The 23,100-nt window shown below is 37.9% G+C and overlaps 2 protein-coding genes across 7 annotated transcripts in view; one reads left to right on the forward strand and one right to left on the reverse strand.

Annotated features, from left to right (window-relative positions):
- LpR1 (Lipophorin receptor 1) overlaps window positions 1-23,100 on the reverse strand; it is a 686,741-nt gene that overhangs the window by 183,370 nt on the left and 480,271 nt on the right. The window lies entirely within an intron of this gene.
- fw (CUB and Sushi multiple domains furrowed) overlaps window positions 1-23,100 on the forward strand; it is a 110,354-nt gene that overhangs the window by 43,074 nt on the left and 44,180 nt on the right. Inside the window, exons 2-4 of the mRNA XM_028301162.1 lie at window positions 14,705-14,884; window positions 15,915-16,124; window positions 21,599-21,694. Of these exons, the coding sequence (XP_028156963.1) occupies window positions 14,705-14,884; window positions 15,915-16,124; window positions 21,599-21,694 (486 nt within the window). The remainder of the gene's footprint in view (window positions 1-14,704; window positions 14,885-15,914; window positions 16,125-21,598; window positions 21,695-23,100) is intronic.

The following is a 23,100-nucleotide window of genomic DNA, read 5'->3' on the forward strand; positions in this document are numbered from 1 at the left end:
TACGTGAATATCGAATAACATTCACTAGTTACCATTACGGCCCAGTTATCTTCGAGGTTGAACCAGTGGAGCGTGACGCTAGGTTCGCGGGTTCGAGTCCTTTAGCGGACAAGTTAGAAAAAATCGAAATTAAGTGAAAAATTATGTGGTGACTCCAGATACTCTGGGTTTTTACTCCTAGTTTGGATATTGACGCCCTTATTGCAGAAAATCAAACGCACAGCGTTGAATTGGTGACAATGTTGGGTTCTTCTGTGAAATACTCGAGTAATATGAAGTTTTCTATAAACAAGTCTACTAACGTAATATTTAGAAATAACTACGTGAACATCATAGGGCACACCGAGGAGAGTTGTAACAGAGGAGACCTGTTTTGACATTGTCGATTTTTTGGAACTTATTTACTACTAGCGAGCTCAGTGCGCGTTTTTAGTTAAGTTTTGAGTTAACATATACGCGCTGTTGCGCGCTCGCTGATAGTTAATAGGTTTAAAAAAAATTAGTAATTTAGTTGATTTAGAACCTACTTAATTCTTGAATTGACTCCTCAATCCTAGATAGAACTTGAAGGAAACCACGAATTTTCACGCGAGTATTGGCATCTACTATGACTGTCCAAATATGATATAAGGTAAACTTGTCAATATTTTAGAGCCAGCTGATGATGATCTTTCATTCAGTCTGTCGTGTATTAATTAGTAGCTTTTGCCCGCGGCTTCACCCGCGTGAAATTTAGTTTGTCACAGATCGTCATAAATTATAGCCTATATGTTATTCTGGGTTATAATCAATAATACTGTAAAGTTTCATCAAAATCCGTCCAGTAGGTTTTGCGTGAAAGAGTAACAAACATCCATCCAGACGTCCAAACTTTCGCATTTATAATATTAGTAGGGTTACCAAACGCGTTAGCACACGTGTACAACTTCCATTGTTAAACGCGTTCTTGTTTTTGTCAATCGTCCTTGCTAACAAAGTGTCCACGAGGCCACGTCTCTACACCTCTGTAGCATTTGAAAGACTCTACTTAGAGTCAAAGTACACTATGCGTTGCGGCGCCGCACTGCTAAGATCTCGCCTTACCCGACGCTCGTGTGCCTGCCACAGATATTTCTATGTAAGAGAGGTGCCACACGAGCGTTGCGGCTGCGACGCGTTATCGCAACGCAATTATTTCAACGCAGTAACTGCCACACGAGCGCTACGTCGGCGCTGCGTCAACGCAGCTATCTCCGACGTCGCAGCGTTGTTGTAGGATGTCTCAGTCTTTAAACGACAATGGAGTTGAATAAAATAATTGAATTGAATAATAATAATTAAATACTGCATTGCCGCTCCGTCGTTTCAACGCATCTCCCTTCCCCACCTCGTCTGCCTCCTCTCCTTGTGCGTTGCGCGTGTGTGGCGTCGCCATCCGTCATTTCAACGCATCGTGTGGCATATCGTTCAGTTTTATATGTAGAACCGTTGACGCACAGCTAATTCACCGCACAGACAACGCCCGTGTGGCATCTCTCTAAGACGACGCAGCGACACCGCTCCAGGGACGCACCGGGGCCGCAACGTATCATGTGCTCATCGTTTGGCTCAAATGAATACTATCCACGATTTCTACACACAGCACATCAGACTATGCATTTTTGTAGCAAAGCTGACCCTATTACAACTGTATTAGATGCCAGAATGTTTACATTGATGTGCCTACATTCTTGACCGCTTGGGACCGGGCATAGGCGGCGACGGATTACCGATGATTTCAGATTTACCATTTGGCTTGTGGTTATAACACGGCCGGTACATGACAACCGCAAAGCGCGCAAATGTCACAGCGGTTCAGTTTCAATTTACGGCGGTCAGTTTCGGACGGTTTCTAATCGCAGGCCACGTTCAAAATATCAACAATCTGACTGACCCCATTCAAAAGTCGTTGTAGAAAAAGAAGGCTTTTAGAAAACATAAAACATTGTCTTGATTACTTTTGTCCCAAACTTAAGTCTTTTCGGTTCCGTTTATCTGGCAGGATCCAGATAATGCTTTAAGTAGCCCTGCGAACCCTGCCTGCTGTTCAAAATTTTGTCAGGTCCAGGTTTATTAGATGAGAATGAGACACATTATTATTGTGTAAATATTGTGGTAATTAAGCTGATCTGTAATTCTATACCTATGAAACAAGTAAGACGTCCCAAACCCAATTTACCAAACAGCTACTCCAAGCCACTAAGGGCCCTTTATTTCAAAAACAAACTTCGTTAACTAGTGCATGTTTATTTACCTTACCTTTGAGATTTCGAACATGCTGTTGTTTTTGTCTTGCGCCAGCGCTGCGTACCTTATGTAGGGCACGCACGTCTCCGCGTATAGGTTTTTGTGTTTAGAACAATCGGTCCGTTAGAGGAATCTCGGCCACGCGGCCGGCGACCGGTAAAGTTACATGGAATGGTGCCGTGGGCTAGTGGTTGTGGGTGATAGTTGACCAGTGGTCATAGGATTGATTCCCGGATGAAGCAAAGTAAGAGAAATGGGGAGGAATTTAGTTAGACTTAATCTGCCTGATGCTGCTTGTAGTGGCATGGAAAGCTAATAAAGTCTTTTAGATACAGAAAGTAATATGAAATCTCTAAATTGGTGCCTAATGGCAACTGAATAATTGTGTCTTAGACTATTGGGTTCAACTTCAGACGAAACTGTACCAGAATCCAAAAAACAAACTGTTTTTAACCCAACGTCAACTTATTAAAAGAAAATCAATGGCCTCTCAAGACATAGCTTTTATAACTAAAGAAGTCATTGATACACCAGGCATTGTATGTACCTATATGTATAGCCAACGGTTTGTACTCGAAAGTTACAATCCAATAGCAAGGTCATCGGGTCACGGAAGGCGAAAGTTTGCAGCAACAGGTACTCCGCAAACACTGTCGCGTGCAGATAATAAGTTAACTTTGAGTTAAACACGAGTTTTTAACTCACATTCTTTATGGTAGAAAGTAACCTTTTGCTCAAATTGATAGTCCATAATTATCATCAATTTATAGGGAACCTTACATCACCAAACAATACAGAAGACAAAACAATCCTATTTAACACACAGTTTCTCGTCTCTAAATCTGTGAAATTAATAGATTTCACTAAATAAAACAAACGTCAGTCAGTAAAAAGTTTACGTTTTGTTTCCACTACTGCACATCCAAGGAACTTTACAAATCACCAAATAGTACAAAAGACAAAATAATTCTTGGTCCTAACAAATAAATTTGAACGAAACTGACATCTACGAGAAAGGTTACCCTTTGTTCCCACTACTGCAAAACCAAAAATAAATCTATCAGCAAAATGCTAAATTAGTTCCATGGGAAATATTAGCAATCATTCAAAAGAAAATACTTGTGAAGACTTCAAATATAAGGATCCATTTCTAATCTGAGCGGAAATGTCTGTACGGTAGTAGTGTCTTTAGAGAGTTATTACGTTTATATTCGTTCGTTCGTTTCAGCCGAAAGACGTCCACTGCTGGACAAAGGTCTCCCCCAAGGATTTCCACAAAGACCGGTCCTGCGCCGCTCGCATCCAGGCACCTCCCGCGACCGTCCCTACTTTTATATTAACTGCACTTGAAATTGAAACTGGATAAGCTAAGAAAATATCAATCTGGCTTCAATGTCAAATCTACTTTTCTAGTGCAATAAAGTATAAATTGACAATTTGTAGAACCGGTCTAACACGTCCAGTTATTGAGGTTACCCCGTTCCTATGTAATGGCATAGTACTTGCAGTTATGTAGAATCTACTCGTACTAAGTGCACAAAAATAGATTAGTTAGTGCCTAAAATCGTCACACAGTAAAGATTTTTAATAATCTGTAATCTTGTCCAAAAATGAAAACAAAGAAGGTAGTCTTTAAAAAGTCTTGTATGTAGGTATGTCTGTCTTGTACTCATTTTATAGGTTAATCTGAGAATTTACTTTTCACCAACAGAGAGAATAGAGTTTACACGGAAATAAATTATGTCGACAGTATAATTATGAAAATTTTTGCCTTTATCACACATCATTACTGGAATAAATCTCTGATTTAAACTAGGTACTTCTCGTGTCTAGTGTTTTTCCAGTGGGTATAATAGTATCGGACCATCTACTAGGTAATTTGCCACCGTTTTGTTTGAATAAACTCATACTAATTAATCTGTGTACCTACCATGAGTTTACGTTAGGTGTGCTCGCTAGCGAGTACGTCAAAAATCTCTATGAAGATTTTGTTTCTTGAAAGTAGCCAGTAGGGGCGCTGCACAATATGTCATACAATTAATGTCATTTTTTTACGCAGTCGCTAGCGAGCACACCTAATGTAAACTCATGGTAAGCGCACTGCACTCACAAAGTCTCGAGTGTTCAGTCCAACGTGCAATAACTAATTGATTCTCAGAATTCCACGCCTGCCTTATTCATACCTGAATTTGTCGGAATCCGCTTTCTGGTGCTTTCTAATACTAATTAAAGGAAATTCACCGCTCTGTGTAATTTGCAATTTAACTTCTTTTGCAAACGTCAACTATGGCAAACTTTAGCAATACAGCACAAGCTTGCCATTCCCACAATTCTAGACAAGTCGCTAATTAATATTCTAGGAACCAATCGGTGCAGAGCTGTGGTCCCTTTGTCCCCAATTCCCCATACCTTTGATCATATTCTGACATTCCATTTAGTTTCTACACCAGAGGTGGAATTGGGTAAAACAATCGTAAGTAATCATTTGTCAGTTCATAACGTACGATTATTCTGTCAAACGCTTTGTTTATCTGACTTTATCGTACGTTAGGAGGAACTGTCAAATGATTACGATTGCTTTACACAATTCCACCTCAGATGTACGAGTAAAGTAAATATTTGTAATTCTAAATTGCCATCTATGGCATTTTAAAAATTTCCACCAAGCATAGCCAATTTGATAAAATAATGAATTGTGTAAATGAATCTTACCAAATTGATGACAGCTTAAACTACGTATCTTACCACCTTACAGTTCTGGAAAACATAATTTGCTACAGCCTTCCAGCTAACCTTAAGCCTGATTAAAATGGCTCTAAGGCTACCTCACCTCAACTTTGATATTTAAAAGACACCTAGTTATTATTTTTCAAATAAAGTATCAGCCCAATGGCAACATCATTTTCACCATTTAGTTTTTTGAATTAGTGACTTCATAGCAGTGTTAGTGACAGATGATTTTCAAATGGGCACATGGGTATTGATTGATTTTTTTATGAACAAGTTTTTGTAATTACATAAAGCAGAGAGGTTTCAAGAAACCGACACTACACCGTGCTTTATCCGTTTGAATGCGTCGTAACAATACACTTATCCGATACGTATATTTTCTTTTGATTGAATTTGCATATCGGAGCGATACAACCAGTACAAATGAAAAATCGAAGATCTAGAAATACGACATGAATGCACTTCAACCTTTCCGATTGATGTATACTGTAGGTCCCGTTTCCGAGTAGGTAATGATACTTCACCACCAATAACTCTTTGAGAGTACGTCTTTCGATTGCACGTATGGTGTACGTACACTTACAGTAAAGAAGAACGGTAAAAAATCTGCAGAATACCGAATAACTTTAATTACCATAACGCCTTCATTGCAATTACTTACCTACTTAGTGATTACACTCATAGGTATTCAGTGGAAACAAAATTCAAGCCTGACTCATGGGAGGACGTATGAAAAAGTTTATTTTTTTATTATTTTATTAGGTATATTTTAATTAGGTACATAAATTACGGGTGCATTTACAAGAGGTAATAGGTATATGCTCCACAAAATGGGTCTAGCTGAAAAAGTTGTTCATCGAAATAAGGTAAATGACCCACCCGTAAGATAGTAAGCCTGAATGTGATCACGAAGAATTAGCCTTATTTTTGCAAGAATTTGATTAGACAAACCACTTGACCAGGTTCGTCTTCAACCTACTAAGGGCCCTGGGCACTTAAGGAACAAGGGGGGCCTTTATTATCCGAAGAAAGGTATTTTGAGTAGACGTGGTCGCTGGGCCCTGGGCACGTACCCGAAGTGCCTAGTGGGAAAGAGGCATCTGACAAATCTTCTTCATTCGAAATCATTAGACAAATCATAGTTAATGGCAAACGCACGCTAGGTGTAAGTACGTGTACGTATACAGTTCAAAGTTGTTTTACTATTTCCGCCACTGTGAAAACGGTTTTGACCGCAAGCCCGCCATGATAGATAGCGAATGTTTCAAATGATACTGCAATGTGAATTAGATTTGTATCCACGTGAATGACTTTAAGTGCGGTATGTTCAAGTTTTTACCCTTTCACTTGTAATGTTTTACGCCTCAGTGGCAAGGTCTTAGTTGCGCTCGAATCATAATTTTCAGATGAGTACATAAAGTTGAAATCTTACTACCTTTGCGAAGTTACAACGTGACTATGCGATATAAAATCCGTTCTTAAGTTGAGTAAATCATCTAAATTAAAATATAATAAGAGTGCCTTATTAATTTTGAAAAAAAAACTGTTTTATACACTTTTCAATAATACGAGTACACAATCTAGCTAGGCCATACAGCCTTATAATCCATTCTGAGACCTTGCTTAATAGTACGAAGCCGGGTCGTGTCACTAGTATAATGATATTACATCGACTGATGTTCATATAGACTGCCTTATTAATAAATTGATTTAAAATAATTTGTCACCGATGATGTCACTGCATTGTCTACATATTATACGTCTGTAATGTAACGTTTTACGCAACCGTCCGTTTTTGGCGCGTTAAAATTGCGCGCGCGTCGCGGTCATTGTGAAAGCGCTTTGTCGAATGTCGACTGCTCCAATAGTCGCAGAAAAGCGCTTTGTAGCTGAATGAGACTTCTCCAAGTCGCAGATCATTTGGCTGAATGCGCTCGCGCACAAAAAGCTTAGCGGGAGTACAGGACATCTCTAGTAAATAGGGGAGACCTAGGAGAGTTGTAACAGAAGAGAGTTGGGAAATTGTCGATTTTTGGAAATTAATTAACTAATATCACGAGCCCAGGGCGCATTTGTTAGCTCGAGACTTGAACTAAAAATGCGCACTGGTACCAGCTCGCTAATGGTCAATAAGTTCCAAAACATCTATAATATTGCAACTCTCAGATAGCACTCACCTCGGTCGGGAGACGAAAAAAAGAATTCAACTAGATTGAAATAGAAGCAGTGAAGCATATGCCCAGCAGTGGACGTCATGTGCTTTAAAATGATGATGATGACTTGTTTATTGTACTGAGTCGAAAGCGATATATTTCTGGAACAGATACAGCCACGGAATATAATTATGAGTCGCAATCGACAGTCGCAACGTCGATATCCTCATTAATAATTTCTAGGTTAACAGGTAGGAATACACAATTTTCCGTCTTGGATTAGTGCCTTGTATTTACTATTTGTTTTCGATTTCGAGTAGAGATAGTTGCATAGATATTGTTTTGCAACGTAGCCAAGGAAGATTACGGATAGAATTTTATCCAATAGCGTTACAAGGTCATTGTAGCCATAAGTTTTAACCGCAGCTTTCATGGAATTTAATTTGTTAAAGAAAGTTGATATTTAATTTAATTAATGTACTGTCACCAGAAAACCTAATTACCTACCTACTTACGCCACAATAACAAGGACCAATGGGAAAACTAAATAATGAGATTTTCTTTATTATTCAATGAATGGCGAATACGCTTTGAATTTATGGCATTTTTTTTGTATCAACCTTCAATTTCTTGTCATGAATTTACCATGACTTACCACTTTATGCGATCAGAGCTTTGAAAAACACACTCTTCATAGAGACAGTATTATAATCTAATTAATTTGATAACTAGTATCTAAATAGTACTTTGATGTACCGTCAAAGTAAACCACGTAGATTCTTGCCTCGGTGGCTCTAAAATTTACTGCAAATTTCGTGGAAGATTCAAAGTAACTGCACTATGATGTGAAGTTTTGGTTCTAAGTAAATGGCTAACAATATAGGTACGTGAAATGGTAAGCCTTATTTGAAACGTTAAGCATTTCGGAAAGAGCTTACAAGTTGTGGGGTATGTGCTTTCATAATGTTTGGTTTCGCAATAATTTAATGTGCTAACTTCCACATACTTAACAATACCTATAGTGACAAAAATATATTAGTAACTAGTTGACCCAGCAAACTTCGTACTGAAAAAGCTTTTTAAGTAACTTGTCTTTAAAGGAAATCGCAATTTTAATGAGGGCTATCGTTTTATCGCTCACCAGTTAGCGCCACTGTAGAGTAAGATCCTGTCACTTGCTAGTAGCAAAGACAGTGGCACCAACTGGTGAGCCCGAAAGTGGTAGGAGGACTATCGTATTTGCACTCATCAAGATGGCGCCACTGTAGAGTAAGGTCCTGTCAAACGCCAGGGGTGCCAACTGTTAAGTATAAAAATGATAGCCCTAATTTCTGCACATAGCCTGTTTGACATGAGGTGTCAATCCTGGAAAATGGCGGAGTAAATACGTAACTACATTGATTAAACGGTAACTCATCGAAGTGTTATGCTTAACTTTTTCAAAGTATTAAACAGTGTGTTTGGGATAGGGCTAGCGATAATATAATTTAAGGCGATGTTGTGATGTCAATTTTATCGAACAAAATACCCCCATAAGTGGTTTGTATAACAATACAGATACAGATAAATAAAAAATTGCAGCTAATAGTCCAAAAAACTTAAAAAAAAATTATGGAATTTTAGATTTTGTCAAAAAATTCAGTTTTGACGGACACGTTTTTGGGGCATTTTTGTCCACTAAATTGACCTAATAATATCGCCTTAAATTATCGCTAGCCCTATCCCAAACACACTGTACAGCCTATGTTCAGCAGAAAAAAAAAGGATTCTAATGGTGAAAGACTTTTTCAAATGTGTCCAGTAGTTTCAGAGCCTATTAACTTCAAACAAACAAATTATATTAGTGTAGAAAAATTGGATGACTATGGTGACTATGGTGAATATAGTTGGTCAACTATTACGTGGCCGGTTGTCGCCTGCATCATTTTATAGCCATTTCAAATCAATATTCTGATATTTCAGTCTATTTGTAAGCCATCGTATTAGACATGCATCGTAATATGTTCCATTTAATTATACGTTCTTCGTTCCGATGTGACCGATTTAGCTAGAATTGTTGTATTTCCTCAGATTATTGTTCCAAAGTCTGCAGTGTAAGGGTCATCATGATGATATAATGTATAATCAGTCAAAACTAGCCTAATTGCCGAAAAATACTTTTGAGACTTTCCTGGGGTTTCAAATTGGAAATACCTTCATTAAAAATTTGACTAGTTATTTTTAGACTAACCTTTTCAATAGATAAACTTAATTTTTTGATATTTTATATTAATACTAGCTTTCCGCCCGCGGCTTCGCCCGCGTGGAATTTTGTCTGTCACAGAAAAACTTTATCGCGCGCGTCCCTGTTTCAAAAACCGGGATAAAAACTATCCTATGTTCTTTCCCGGGACTCAAACTATCTCTATGCCAAATTTCATCAAAATCGGTTGCGAGGTTTAAGCGGGAAAGCGTAACAGACAGACAGACAGACAGACAGACAGACAGAGTTACTTTCGCATTTATAATATTATAGTTGGGATTTGAAGTATTTTTTTTTGGGAAGGCCTGTATGTATACAAAGGTGTAATAAATTAGGTGCCGTATTCTTTATAGTTTTGATATATTTGCCTAGTCTTTGATGTCAGACTTGTTCTACTCATTGGAATAACTCTACTATGCCATTTGTGTCATTTTTATAGTGTCAATTGAAAGCATGCCCGCTAATGAGCGCAGAACCCGGAATTGCGGGAGCACGCCACAATTGCCACATGCGCGCGCGCACGCCACTTCACTTAGCGCTAACTTTGGAATGTCACGACATTCGCGATAGAGGTCAATACGCCCGACATCAACAGATTAATATTTTTTATCCACAACGAGCAGGCTGTTGGCCTGCAACTCACCTAATGGAAAGTGATGATCGGGCCGAAGATGGAAGCTCGCTTCACTTTGGATGTCCACCGACCACCGACCTCGAGAAGAGTCATTGTGAAGAGATATGATTATTGAAAGTTATTATTAAAATTTATTTAAATGATATCGTTAATTAAAAGCTTGAAAGTGTCTGGCAGATGTTGATTTATTACTACAATATTTTCTTCGTACTTCTTCAAAGCCTAATAGTAACTAACAGGAAAAGACACATTTTACTATGTTAGCAGTTAGTAATTTAGAGCTAAATTAACAATTGTTAGCAACGGCAAAATTAAAAGCATGTCCGTAATCTAATTGTAAAATATATTCCTTCCATATTAAATGTCCATTACTAAAAATATAACACCGATTTGCCCGCGAAAAGAAACGCGGAAGGCGACCATTTTGTTGCACAAGAATTGCGCAACAGTCGCTGTGCATGTGATACATCGACCGCCGACTACCGCGGGCGAACTTAATAGCTGTAGGAACACCGGCAATCGACTGTACTCATATAGAATAGTCAGTCGTAGGCTATGCAGTGCAGGTGTCAGGGCTATCGATCTTACTGCCCTAGTGACTGATATTTCTCCCTCAACTTTTGGGGAAATCGATGTCATAATTAAAGGATAAGCTTAAGCGCAGATCACCAACTTTTAGTTAGCCGATAGTTAGACCCGATCCTAATTTGTATGAAGAATTGAATTTGACTTTCATATGTGGCCATACTGATTAACAGCCCGACCCATCTATCGGCCAACTAAAAGTCGCTTGTCTGCACCTTATGATTTGGCGATTGGTGTTATTCATAAAATAATTAACGGATATAATATTGCAAAAAAGCTTATTTAATTGGGTACAACCAGAGTTTACATTGAAATTTGTGTAAAAACTTATCATAGGGTAGTTCAATAGGTTTACGGCCATTTAAGCAAAATTTCGTATTCAGAAAATTGTCGGCCGTTTGGTGTAGTGGTTCAGAACGGACTACTATNAAATTTGTGTCAAAAACTTATCATAGGGTAGTTCAATAGGTTTACGGCCATTTAAGCAAAATTTCGTATTCAGAAAATTGTCGGCCGTTTGGTGTAGTGGTTCAGAACGGACTACTATGCCGAGAGGTCCCGGGTTCGATTCCCGGTCGGGCAGAAATTGAAATGATGAATTTTAATTTCTGTGACGGGTCTGGGTGTTTCTATGTATAATATGTATGTATTTACAAAAAAAAAAAGTATTTAAGTATGTTTATATCCGTTGTCTAGTACCCATAGTACAAGCTTTGCTTAGTTTGGGACTAGCGGCGCAGTGTAAAAAAAAAATGTCCAAGGATAAAAAAAAAAAAAAAATATTGCCTATTCTCGGCCATTTAATTCAGTTTACGGCCGCTTGTTGTGTTAGTTTTCGGCCAGTGTTCAGATTTTTCAAAATAAATTTTATTATTTGCAAAAATCAACATGTTTTTAATACACTTTTAATGTAAAATAATTAGGAACATAAAATTTTCCTTTTTGAATTTAAATGTGATTTTAACAGTGATTTTTGCAATAACCATTTCGATTACCAAAATATTTATGTATACGAGACTAATTCCAAAAATTTGAATAAGTTTATATTACATATGAGCATTAAGAATAATATATTTTACCAAAACAGTAGCTTTATAACCTTTTAATTTTACATGACAGCCCTGGAAATGCAATGTATATGTATAATGTTTATGTAACGTTTGTCACGTGTATAGGAAGTTATATCACATCCATGCATATATTCATTCAGGCGACAAGACGACGTTGCGTGACGTCTCTACTTTGTAACACATCCTGTAACAATGTACTAAGGTGCATGTTACAGAATGAAGTTCTAAACTCGACTCAATTTCGGGAAAGAAATATACATGTACAGTACATGTTTAAGTCAAGCACAGAATTCTAGTCTAAACAAAAAGTTTGTGATTGCACAAAGATCTATGTTTTTAGGTCTTTAGGATGGTTACAGTATTAATTGATTTAGGAACTCTGACTTCAATATAGAAGGTATCCAAAAATAGTGACACCCAGAGGCCGAAACCCAGAGGTACCTAGAGAACCACTACGGGCTACCGGGGCGTTCCTCCAATTTCCGTGATTTTTATAGTATACACTAGCTGACCCGGCGAACTTCGTACCGCCTTAGCGTAGAGATTTTCTTAATATTTTTTTCCGTAAGAACCATCCTTGGACTTCCACAAACATTTAAAAAAAAGAATTATCGAAATCGGTTCAGCCGTTCACACGTGATGCCGTGACAACGCGAAACGGGTTTCATTTTTATATATATAGATTAAACCTTACTAACTGGAAACTTACATGACTAGTAATAAATTATTAACTTTGTTAATATATAGTTATATAGTTTTCAAGTTATGTTTATTTTTACAATTTCTCTTCTCTAAACTTCTTTTTAAACAAACAAGCTACGAGTAATACACAGTAATATGTAAAGAAAACAGCTTCTTTTACACCAAAGCAAATCGAGAAAAAATTCAAACTCTCTGTGCAAAAGCATGTTACCTAAACAAACAAATGCGCTAAAAAGCGGGGATTTATTTTCATAATTTCAGACTTTCAGACTTTCAGTATTTGCATCCGCAGTAAAAGTTATAGGGAAATAGAATACATTAACCACTTATGTGGTTTTCATACGAAGAAGAATAAAAGATAATATGAATAGTTTTAAGTTAAATAATTAGTAAAGCAGTGGATGTCATTTAATTTTGTCTGAAATAGGTACATTAAAAGTAGACCATAATTGCTAATTTGTAATGTCTTTAATTCAAAACACAGCAAATGTTCGTGAAGCGTTTGAATTGCGTTTGAGAAAAAATAGTTCTCTGTCAGCTTTTACGTAAAGGCGCGTTTACGTTTCAGCTTCGTTTGAACTAGCTGTCAAAACGATACCGCGATACGGATTTGTCATTAAGCTGATTTTCGTTCGTCGTTCAATTGGTCCAATTGCGTTGCAGTTGAAAATTTTAGCGCAATCGGGGCCCTGAATGATCAGCATTACATCACCGTCATAACATAGCGAATTAACTATTGTATGGCTGTACGTGTGGTTTATCCGAATTATACTATACATATTATATCTATTGTGATCTCGATCGTTATAATAATCTTAGATGGCTCTAGAGCTTGCTTTTGAATAGAAATTGATAACTTATCTGATACAAAGGAGATAGATTTGCTAAAGCGATATTATGATTACACTAAGTAATTGAATAATATGTAAATACAAGTAAATATTCTGAATTAAGAAAACTTTATTCGTTTAACGTTAACGCATTATTTTTTTAACTGTTGTCTGTTCCTGATTATTGTGTAGCTACTGTTTTTTCATCATTTCCGTTCACAATTGCCCGTCTTTAAAAGTCTGGTCGTCTTTACCTAGGATCTACTTTTTCGTGCGCAAAATCTAGCGCACCGCCAGAGAAATGTATCTAAATATCTTCAACTCTGCCTTAAACGAAACTCGGAATCGATGCATTGCAGTCCAAAACCCTTCCCAAACTGAAAGCGTTGCAATTTGGTTGAATCCACACCATTTCCTGCTTTCGTTCTGCTCTTATTTTGTCTCCTCCCCACAACCCGCAATGAATGGTCGAATTTTAAAAGTCGCGTTGCGGTTACTATTGTTGCAAGGACGCTCTGACATTTGGTTGAAATGTAATGTTACTGAAGTGCCTTACGCAATGCGTTCATTCTTCTTATTAGCCGATTCTCAGCGATTTGCAGAGAAAACAGAGCTATTATGGCGATTAGATGGCGGGGTGTTAATTACTCAATTAAACTGGTTCACACCGCTCGGAACAAAAGAAAGTGAAGTTGCAAGCTCACTTGTTCTTTAATTTGAAATGACAGTTTACGGAGCGGGCAGTTACGACGCTTATTGACGTTATGTGAACAAGTTATTATAACAAAACATGTGAAATACTGCAATTAAGTACATTGTTTTGATTGCTGGCTGTAACTTCTTAAATCTTTTAGAATCTCTTAACCAAACAGGAAACATACTTTTGTGCCTTCTACTTCAAAAGTGGCCCGGTTGTTGTTAAGACATTATTACTTCGTCTTCTTTTATTTACAATCTTTTCAAAAATGTGTCGATAATATCACAGGAAAGCTTTTGTGGATGTTGATGTTTCACCAAGGCTGACTTATTATCCGAGGTACAACATACCTTCCGAGAACGCGTCATGCAACTCATGTATGAGTGACGTCGACATTGTTCGCCTGTGTACGGAAAATTGGCGAGCTCCTTTTAAAAGATGGTTAACAATATCTTTTCTAGTACATGATGAAGTCAGCTAGCTCCAGAAGCCTTACGTAAAACGCTATAGGCAGTAATTTTTACTCCGTTGCATCATTGGAGCATTATTAAGTTAACTCATGTTTTCTACAGTATGGACCATTAAAATTTCATCTCTCATTGACAAGTGGGCTTGGTGTGCTTCCTTAAACCATTTTTAATACGTGAGGAGAAACAGCAAAATCCAAAATACGTTGAAAATCTACAGGACAATCTTCAAAATAAAACACGGCACAGTACCTATTCGGAGTGTTGGTTTTAGCATTTTCCATCCCTTGTAGAAAATGTTCGTTCTAACCAATGCTTTTTGTCTACAGCCGAGCGACTGTGCGGGCACCCAGCTGTCCCTGCCAACGCCCGAGTGTCCCTGTCTGCGGACCCCATCGTCCCAGGGACGCTCGCCACATACGAGTGTGATGATGGATATGAACTCTTCGGCGCACATGAGAGAGAGTGCACTTTGAGGGGAGACTGGACTGCTGAACCTCCCTTTTGTGGTAAGTCTTAGCAGCCATTGCTTGTGCGCAATGTGCGCTTATAGCTACTATAACTACGTTACTAGGTATGTGCAAACGCACGTAAATGAAGTCTCAAGCTTGCGCACACCCTAAGTAAAAGTGAAGTAAAAATATATTAACAAATATTTATATTTTTTCAAAAATTAGAATATTAGGTTGGATTCTAGACAGATCTTCGTTTGAATTTTATAGTTAAACACACTATGGTGCTAGCTACCTACCATTGTCGTGTAACGTTACATAAAAGTAAACACTCTTGGGCTGAGTTGCACCACCTAACTTTGACCGTAACTATAACGATAACCGGCGTATTTTGTATGGAATTTGGCAGATTTTTTACGTTTGATAAAGTCAAAGTAAGATGGTGCAACCCAGCCTTATTTGTATGTGTGTTCTTCAAAAGTAAAAATATCGTTCAAAATGTACATTTTCAATTCCATTCAAAACTGAATTATTTACTGTAAAATATTCGAGCTCTCATGGAAAATTCGGTGCACTTTAACATTTGTATCTTTAATATTTGGTCATTCCAAACATCATTATTTGTCGCCGACCATATTTTTGTGGTTTTTTCGAATATTCGGAGAACTGGTACCGTTGGTCAAATTTCAATTATGGGTCTAATTAAGAGTGAAACATTTTACTGATTAATTAAGTGCATATCGTTAATTACGAATCACGTTATTTCTGGAAGGTGGCAATTAGTTTAATGTTCCGCACCAGCGGCCAAAAGGGCTTTAATGTGTGTATTTTGTTCGCAAACAAAAAATTAACCTTTCGAAAGATAATTTCTTAATTGATATTGTCAGTGACAAAAATAAATTGATGAGATGAATCAATTATTACAAGTACATACAAAATCGTTCTATTAATTGGGGTAAAAAAGGTAATTGAGAGACAGGTCGTAACAATTGTTTAGAAATTAGATCTTCGAAAATGCTTAAATAACACGAAACTCGTAACTAATATTTGTTTCTGCATCTTTTTTAAACTCCGTATTTGTTTGCAGGTACAAACGTAGCTTTCCGCAAGCCAGCCAACCAGTCCACCACAGTGCGTGGTGGCGCCGCAGCCAATGGCAATGATGGCGAGAAGACCACAGAACACGATGGCAAGAGGTGCACAGAAACTCAGCGCGAGGCTTCCCCGTGGTGGCAGGTGGATCTCCTCAGACACTACGCCGTCAAAGTAGTCCGAGTCACCACTAGAGGCTGTTGTGGTAAGTGGCCATTGCTTACTATGATTATGTAGGGTAACTTGGGCAAGAAGACCACAGAACATGTGGAAGGAATCTCGACTCAACCCGAGCCCTGCCTGATTGCAAGTGGATTCACTAAGGCTGAGTTACACCACCTAACTTTAACCGTAACTATAACGATAACCGGTGCTTTTTGTATGGAGTTTGACAGATATTTGACGTTTGTTAAAGTTAAAGTAAGATGGTGCAATCCAGCCAGCAGACAAGCGTGTCTTAGTGAATCATTATACCATGATGCTTCTCTAATGGTGAACCGTGAAAATGTGTTAGCACGACGATTATGAGATGTACTGAAAAGAGCAGTATTTTTCAATGACATCGGTCACTGCGAGAGACGAGAATTCCACATTAAATTCGCTTTCCATCATTTAATACGGGCTATAAAAATCTTCTATATTTGAGGTGAAATAATATCGAGTTGTGGAACAGTGTGCCTACCATGAGTTTACGTTAGGTAAGCTCGCTAGCGAATACGTCAAAAAATTCTATGAAGATTTTATTTCTTGAAAGTAGCCACTAGGGGCGCTGCACAATATGTCATACATTTAAATGTCATTTTTTTACGCAGTCGCTAGCGAGCACACCTAACGTAAACTCATGGTAGGCACACAGATCTCTTCTGAGTATTAATAATTAGTATTATTAATAATACATTATTAGATAACTGTTAAACTTGTAAAGAGAGCAAAAACCAATATTTTACTTGTGAGAAATTTCATAACTCTTCTAGTCTGAATCAAATCTAACGGCCAAATCAAATTGAAATTCACTATCTATTGCACGCGGCTTTGTTCTACACCATTTGTGTACTAATTTTCTACAGTATACTTTTACAAAAGACAATTAATGAAATCGGTAATTATTTTTATATCATCTTTTATTCGAATCAAACGGACTGTTACAAATCCGGTTGGAAGTTTGATAATCAATTCAATTCGTCAGTCACTATCAATGGTACTGTGTTTAATCTGTTCGACACTAAAAAGCCATTCGGTTGGATTCACAAACCACGGATTAAAATCGAGTTTAGTATTAAGTGGGGGTCAATCAATGTATTGTCGGCCGTTTGGTGTAGTGGTTCGAATCGGACTACTATTCCGGAGGTTACGGGTTCGATTCCCGCACAGTACAAACATTTGTGTGCATGAACATATTTGTTTGTATTGGACTGGGTGTTTTCTATATGTATGTATTTACAAAAAAAAAAAAAGTATTTAAGTATGTTTATATCCGTTGTCTAGTACCCATAGTACAAGCTTTGCTTAGTTTGGGGCTAGCGGCGCAGTGTAAAATGTCCAAGGATATTTTATTTATTTTATTTATTTATTTAAAAACATACGTGGGCTGTGCAGTACTGATGTGAGGCTTTAATAAAGGTATTTAATTGAAAACCGCTTGAGCGCGTGTTAAATTATTATGTATAATATTATAATAAGAAAGTGGCTTTACCCATCCGTTTATTGTGATTTATTCAAACTTCGATGAATTCTGTTACACATTTCATTTTAACTTAGATTCTCTAGATTGAGTGCATCTAGATAACTTACAAGCGTTCACAAATAGAAAAAACATCGCTATCTAAGTTGGCCCGGCCGGAAATCGAACTCTACTTCTTAGTTCTTTTAAACTTGAAGAAACTGATATCCGTTTTACTTAAAATTGTTTTTTACATCACAATAATAATGTAAAAAACTATTCTGTTTGTAACACGGTACAAAATATTTAACTTTTAGAATGGAAAATTAAATGTTATTTTAAAACAGTGTTCAACAAGTGTGTAACTTTTTAATAGTAAGGGGGTTAAAATCAAAAAAATTGCCGGTCATATCTCACTCTTTTCTCTTGCATATTACTGATGCTCGATGACTGAGCATCTGAGCTAAACTATACAGGGTATCCATGAAACCGAAAAGTATGGGAATGTATAAAATATTATGAAATAAAATTATTGCAACAACATTTTTCAAAGGATAATGTTAAAAACTGTAAGGTAGCCGCAATAATTACCTAGCCATCTCGTTAAAGAAATTTTTAATTTCATAATGTAGTAAATCAATTTATTTTTTCTTTCCAAATATGTCAGTAATATGATTAATGATATTAATTTGTGTAAGACGATTAAAAATGTTAGTAATTTAAAGTAAGTAATTAATTAATTATGTTAAACACAAAGCAACTCATGCATAACAAGTTTTAATGAAATATAATTCAACATAACAAGTTTGATTGAATTTGTTTACAAAAGTGTGTAGTAATTTATAATAATAACATGCACTTATTTTAAATGGTCAATCTAAATTCGGAATTTGTAAAATGTTTACAGCTTTTACAATGAAATGCATTTCCTCACATTCTCTTTCTTTTCTAGATCTTTTGATTTAATTTTTTCATAATCATGAGAAAAACCGTATCTCAAAATTAGCTACTTTTTAAAAATAACCCCGTATTTTCGGATTTCATAGTCACCCTGTATAATCGAAGCCGGTTTGCATTGATCCTGAACTTGATTGCTAGCATACTACCCTCGTCATTGAGGTGACTTGCGTATAACATACTATGGTAATGGTTATGGTCAAAAGTATGCTAATGCATCTCGTGCACTCGGGTCATTGAGTGCATGCTATAATACTTGACTAGTATTAACTCGTGGCTTTACCCGCAGTGATTTTAGTCGTGGGGAGTAGGACCTGCTTGGATACAGACAGCGCAGGGCCGGTCGTTGTAGTCCTTCGGAGAGCCATTTGTCTAACAGTGGACGTCATTTGCCTGAAATATACGAACAAACATTGTCTAGCACACAGTCTCAAAATCTGAAACTTTTCAAATATATTACATACATTTAATTATATATTGGTCGTCCTAATAAATAATATTTAATAATATTTAGAGCATTATCATAAAAATTACGCAATTCACTAAGTTACACGTGCCAGCATGTCAATTACATAAAGTTACTTACATACGAAGTTGTCCCGTCGTGGTGAAGACAGAAGTTTAGGGGGAACCTAGCTCTCCCGGACAAGTGTCCTAGCAGTCCAATAAATGTTTAACTTAATTTCAAGTTCGTGAAGTAGAATTTCAGTTGCGCTTAACATGGTAAGTGTACGTCTATTCTCGTTACCATCTATGAGTACATATTACTTACGTCCAGATGGTAACTACACTGCGATGTACTACAGAATCAACGGCGTATTTTCATTGAATATTTGAGTCGTGGAATTATAACTACCACGTTACTGATGGATATATCTATTAACCCTTTTTAATTAAAATAATAAATAAATATTTAGTTAATAGAGGCGGAATGATTCGTCCATAATACAATAAATTAACTTTGACCAGGCGAATGTTTATTAATTAACTACACTACGTCTCTATTGCTTTAATTTAAAAAATATAATAAATCATTAAGCTCAGTCGAATTATCATATCATTACATCTTTTTACCGAGTCTTTTTGCATTCACTTTTATTAACCACAAATACGAAGAGGTGACCACTATTGCTTCAGTTGTCATCATTCGTCACAGCCGAGCGAGGGTTGCGCAAGCGCCGACCGACTGTGAAGCTGTCAGAATGTGCAGTTGCCAATTGCAGGTGGACCTAGTATGCGTAAGAACCAAAGCACACGATGCGTTTCGGTGGCGATGTGACGCCGGATCGTTGTCGGTACGTCGTCTTACATAGAAATATCTGTGGAGCCCGGCACGCGAGCGGTGGAGCGCCGCGTCGAGCGTTAACGCAACAACGTTGCGGTGCGACGCCGCAACGTATCATGTGCTTAGGCTCTAATAGTTCTTGTGCGACTGTATAGTGTTAGTGCATAGGATATAAAATACTAGTAATTTAATCACAGAACCGTAGCACGGAAAAGCCATTTGAGTAACTTGCTGTTATTCGTTTTTCGCCGCATTAACTTCACAAAAATAATGTTGGTTGAGACTGAAGAGTCCTTTACTCAGTTTCTGGTCTATCTGAAGATAGAGCTGTTTAAGCTCAGTACTTTGAAAATAAAATATACCTTATAGGTATATGTAATGTATAGCTAGGTCGCAGTATTTGGATTTCAACCTGTAATTCTACATTACGTGATCCGAAAACTTTGACCACTATAACAGATCTCAATCAATTGCTTGGTTACCTGATAAACGTGGACTCATTGGTTCCCAAACTATCTCCATCTGTATGTAGCTTCCAATAAAACTATTCACAAGTTTCAAATCCCATTCGTACATCGTCGTGTCTTGTGTGCTTACACCTGCCTCGTGTCTGTCCCACATAGAAGTGTACAATGTACACACAGGATCGTTTATTGGTTTTAGATTGCTCGTGCAAAAGAGGAATCAGGAATACCGGTCACCGTTGCCACATTTAAGCTCTCGCGGACGTCGCTACAGGCTATGGATGGGTATGTTATGGCACGCGCGATAACTACCATAGGCTGGATCGTTCGTTCGTTTCAGCCAAATGACGTCCACTGCTGGACAAAGGCCTCCCCAATGTTTTCCACAATATACGGTCCTGCGTTGCCCGCATTCAGGCTCTTCCCGCGACTTTTACCAGATCGTCGGTCCACCTAGTAGGAGGCCTGCCCACGCTACGTCTTCCAGCACATGGTCGCCACTCCAGAACTTTTCTGCCCCAACGGCCATCGTCCCTACGAGCTCGAGCCACTTGATTTTAGCAATTCTGCGAGCTATGTCTGGTATATGTCAGGAGCTGGATCGTTTACACTATACGCCGCAACCTTTGCGGTCTACCACTTCAAAATTGGATTTCTGATTCACCATTAGAGCAGCGTTTTAAGCATTAATTAACTCTTTAATTAAAACTCCATTATCGGTTGTATAGCGGGTTTTCAGCTTGTGCATTTATGGTACCAGAATGTGACGCAATTGCGATGTGATTTGATCCTGCTTAATTAAAGGCTTTCGGGGAAATCTGATCGTTTTTCTGATGAGAGGCATTGCCAATCGGATAAAATGTATTCAAGCAATTACTAAGTAGAGTCAGTTAATTAATAGTTCTAGAGTTTAACTCAGTCAGTGCCTGGGATATGGGAGTGGCACCGAAGGGTGTTTTTGTAATGTCAAACGTCAGCAAGACTTCAGAATTCACATCCCCTTCACATTTATATGCTCTGTCACGTCATAATAATTATGTCAATGTACCTGTCCCGTGGCGTTTCCACACCTCAGGCACTGACTGAATAAACCGTTAGAGCGCTTTCACATTTAGGTGATTTAGCAGCGCGACAAACGCGCGACAGACGCGCTGCATAAAATTTCATACTATGTGACAGCGGATGCGTTCCTTCACATTATAAAAACGCCGCTGCCGCGCTGCAGTCGCGCTACAAACGCCCTAATGTGAAAGCGCTCTTAGACCAAAAGTGTGTTATAGTAATCGTTTGTTTTAACTGTATTCTGTTTACAGGTCACCAGCCTCTTCAAGACCTGGAGATCCGAGTGGGAAACAGCAGCACAGACTTACAGAGGAACCCGCTGTGTGCCTGGTTCCCAGGCACAATAGGTATGTAAATTTTTAAGACATAGTGTTGACGATTTTCCATTCTATAATTGAGAACATTTCAACCTCTAGAAGTCTTCTTTATTATCATTATCTTAGTTGAGAAAATTCTACTTATTCTCACAGCATCACTAACGCAATACTTACGAGTACCTACTCAATATTATCACCCCCCCCTGGGTGACATTGCTATGAACTTTTCATCTGATAAAGGATCAGACCAACGATATCATAAAGGTAGCAGGAAAGCGCTGGACGCAGGCCGCTACCAACCGGGTAACATGGAAAGTATTGGCGGAGGCCTATGTTCAACAGTGGACGTCCTATGGCTGAGATGATGATGATGATCAAAGGATCATCAAAGACACCATTACTCATATCACAAACAGAAAAGAACCGCGAAATTGTAATTCGTGTTGACGTCATGGTTTTTAATCACCACAGTCTTGCTAAAGCAACTTATGTCTCACAGGCGTTGCAACACACTGACACAGAACTTGGCCTTGATACACATCCGTGCGCCTGTTTTAGAACCAGTTCTGTCTTCCGCTTGAGACGGTTGATTGATGTAGGGCCGGGTTTTCCGGTCTGTTACGATTGCATTTTATGTGTAGATTCTGTAAGCTGTGCAAAATTATACTTTAATGAATCCAATAGCGAGCGAAAGTAATTAGCTACTCAGATTGTTTCTCTATTAATTGTCTAAACCTTCATCATCATCACATTTCCATCAGTTGAGATATATACCAAGAGCTTTCTCGTTGTGGTTAAAAATAATTATGCGTGTAATTTTTATAATATGCCCTTCATTAGCTGAGTCTGCAAAATCGCAAACGTAGTTAATATCAGTACATCTTGATGAACATCGCGTAAAGGAGACCGAGTTGAGTTGTGACAGAGGAGATTGTGACATTGTCGATTTTTGAGAACTCATTAACTACTAGCGAGCTAGTTAGTGCGCGTTTTTAGTTCAAGTCTCGAGCTAACAAATACGCACTGTTGCGAGCTCGATGATAATAATTAAGTACTAGGTTTAATCGACAATGTCACAACTCTCCTGTGTCTGTTACTTCTTACCTCGGTCTCCCCTTTTAGGTACAGTATTTCAAGATCCATGATCCAAATCACATTCACAGACAATAAAACTATCGACATTCAAATCCAAATCGAATCCACGTACCTACCAAGAGCATAATATAATGTTTATTCTGCATTATTCACGCAATCTGACCCGAATTCAACTGGAAAACAACAGCTCTCAAATAGATGCTTGATCTATAAATCTGTAGATCAACTATTGCCACATTTAACAAATAACATAACTATAGCAAATCGTAAACAATTGCACGTTAGTGCTGTCGGCGTCTGCGCACCGGCTTAGTGATGTGCTATAGTTTTTTTTTACTCAA

Source organism: Ostrinia furnacalis, unplaced genomic scaffold (genome assembly GCF_004193835.3).
Source record: "Ostrinia furnacalis isolate ACB-3 unplaced genomic scaffold, ASM419383v2 OfSCF0876, whole genome shotgun sequence".
Classification (NCBI taxonomy): domain Eukaryota; kingdom Metazoa; phylum Arthropoda; class Insecta; order Lepidoptera; family Crambidae; genus Ostrinia; species Ostrinia furnacalis.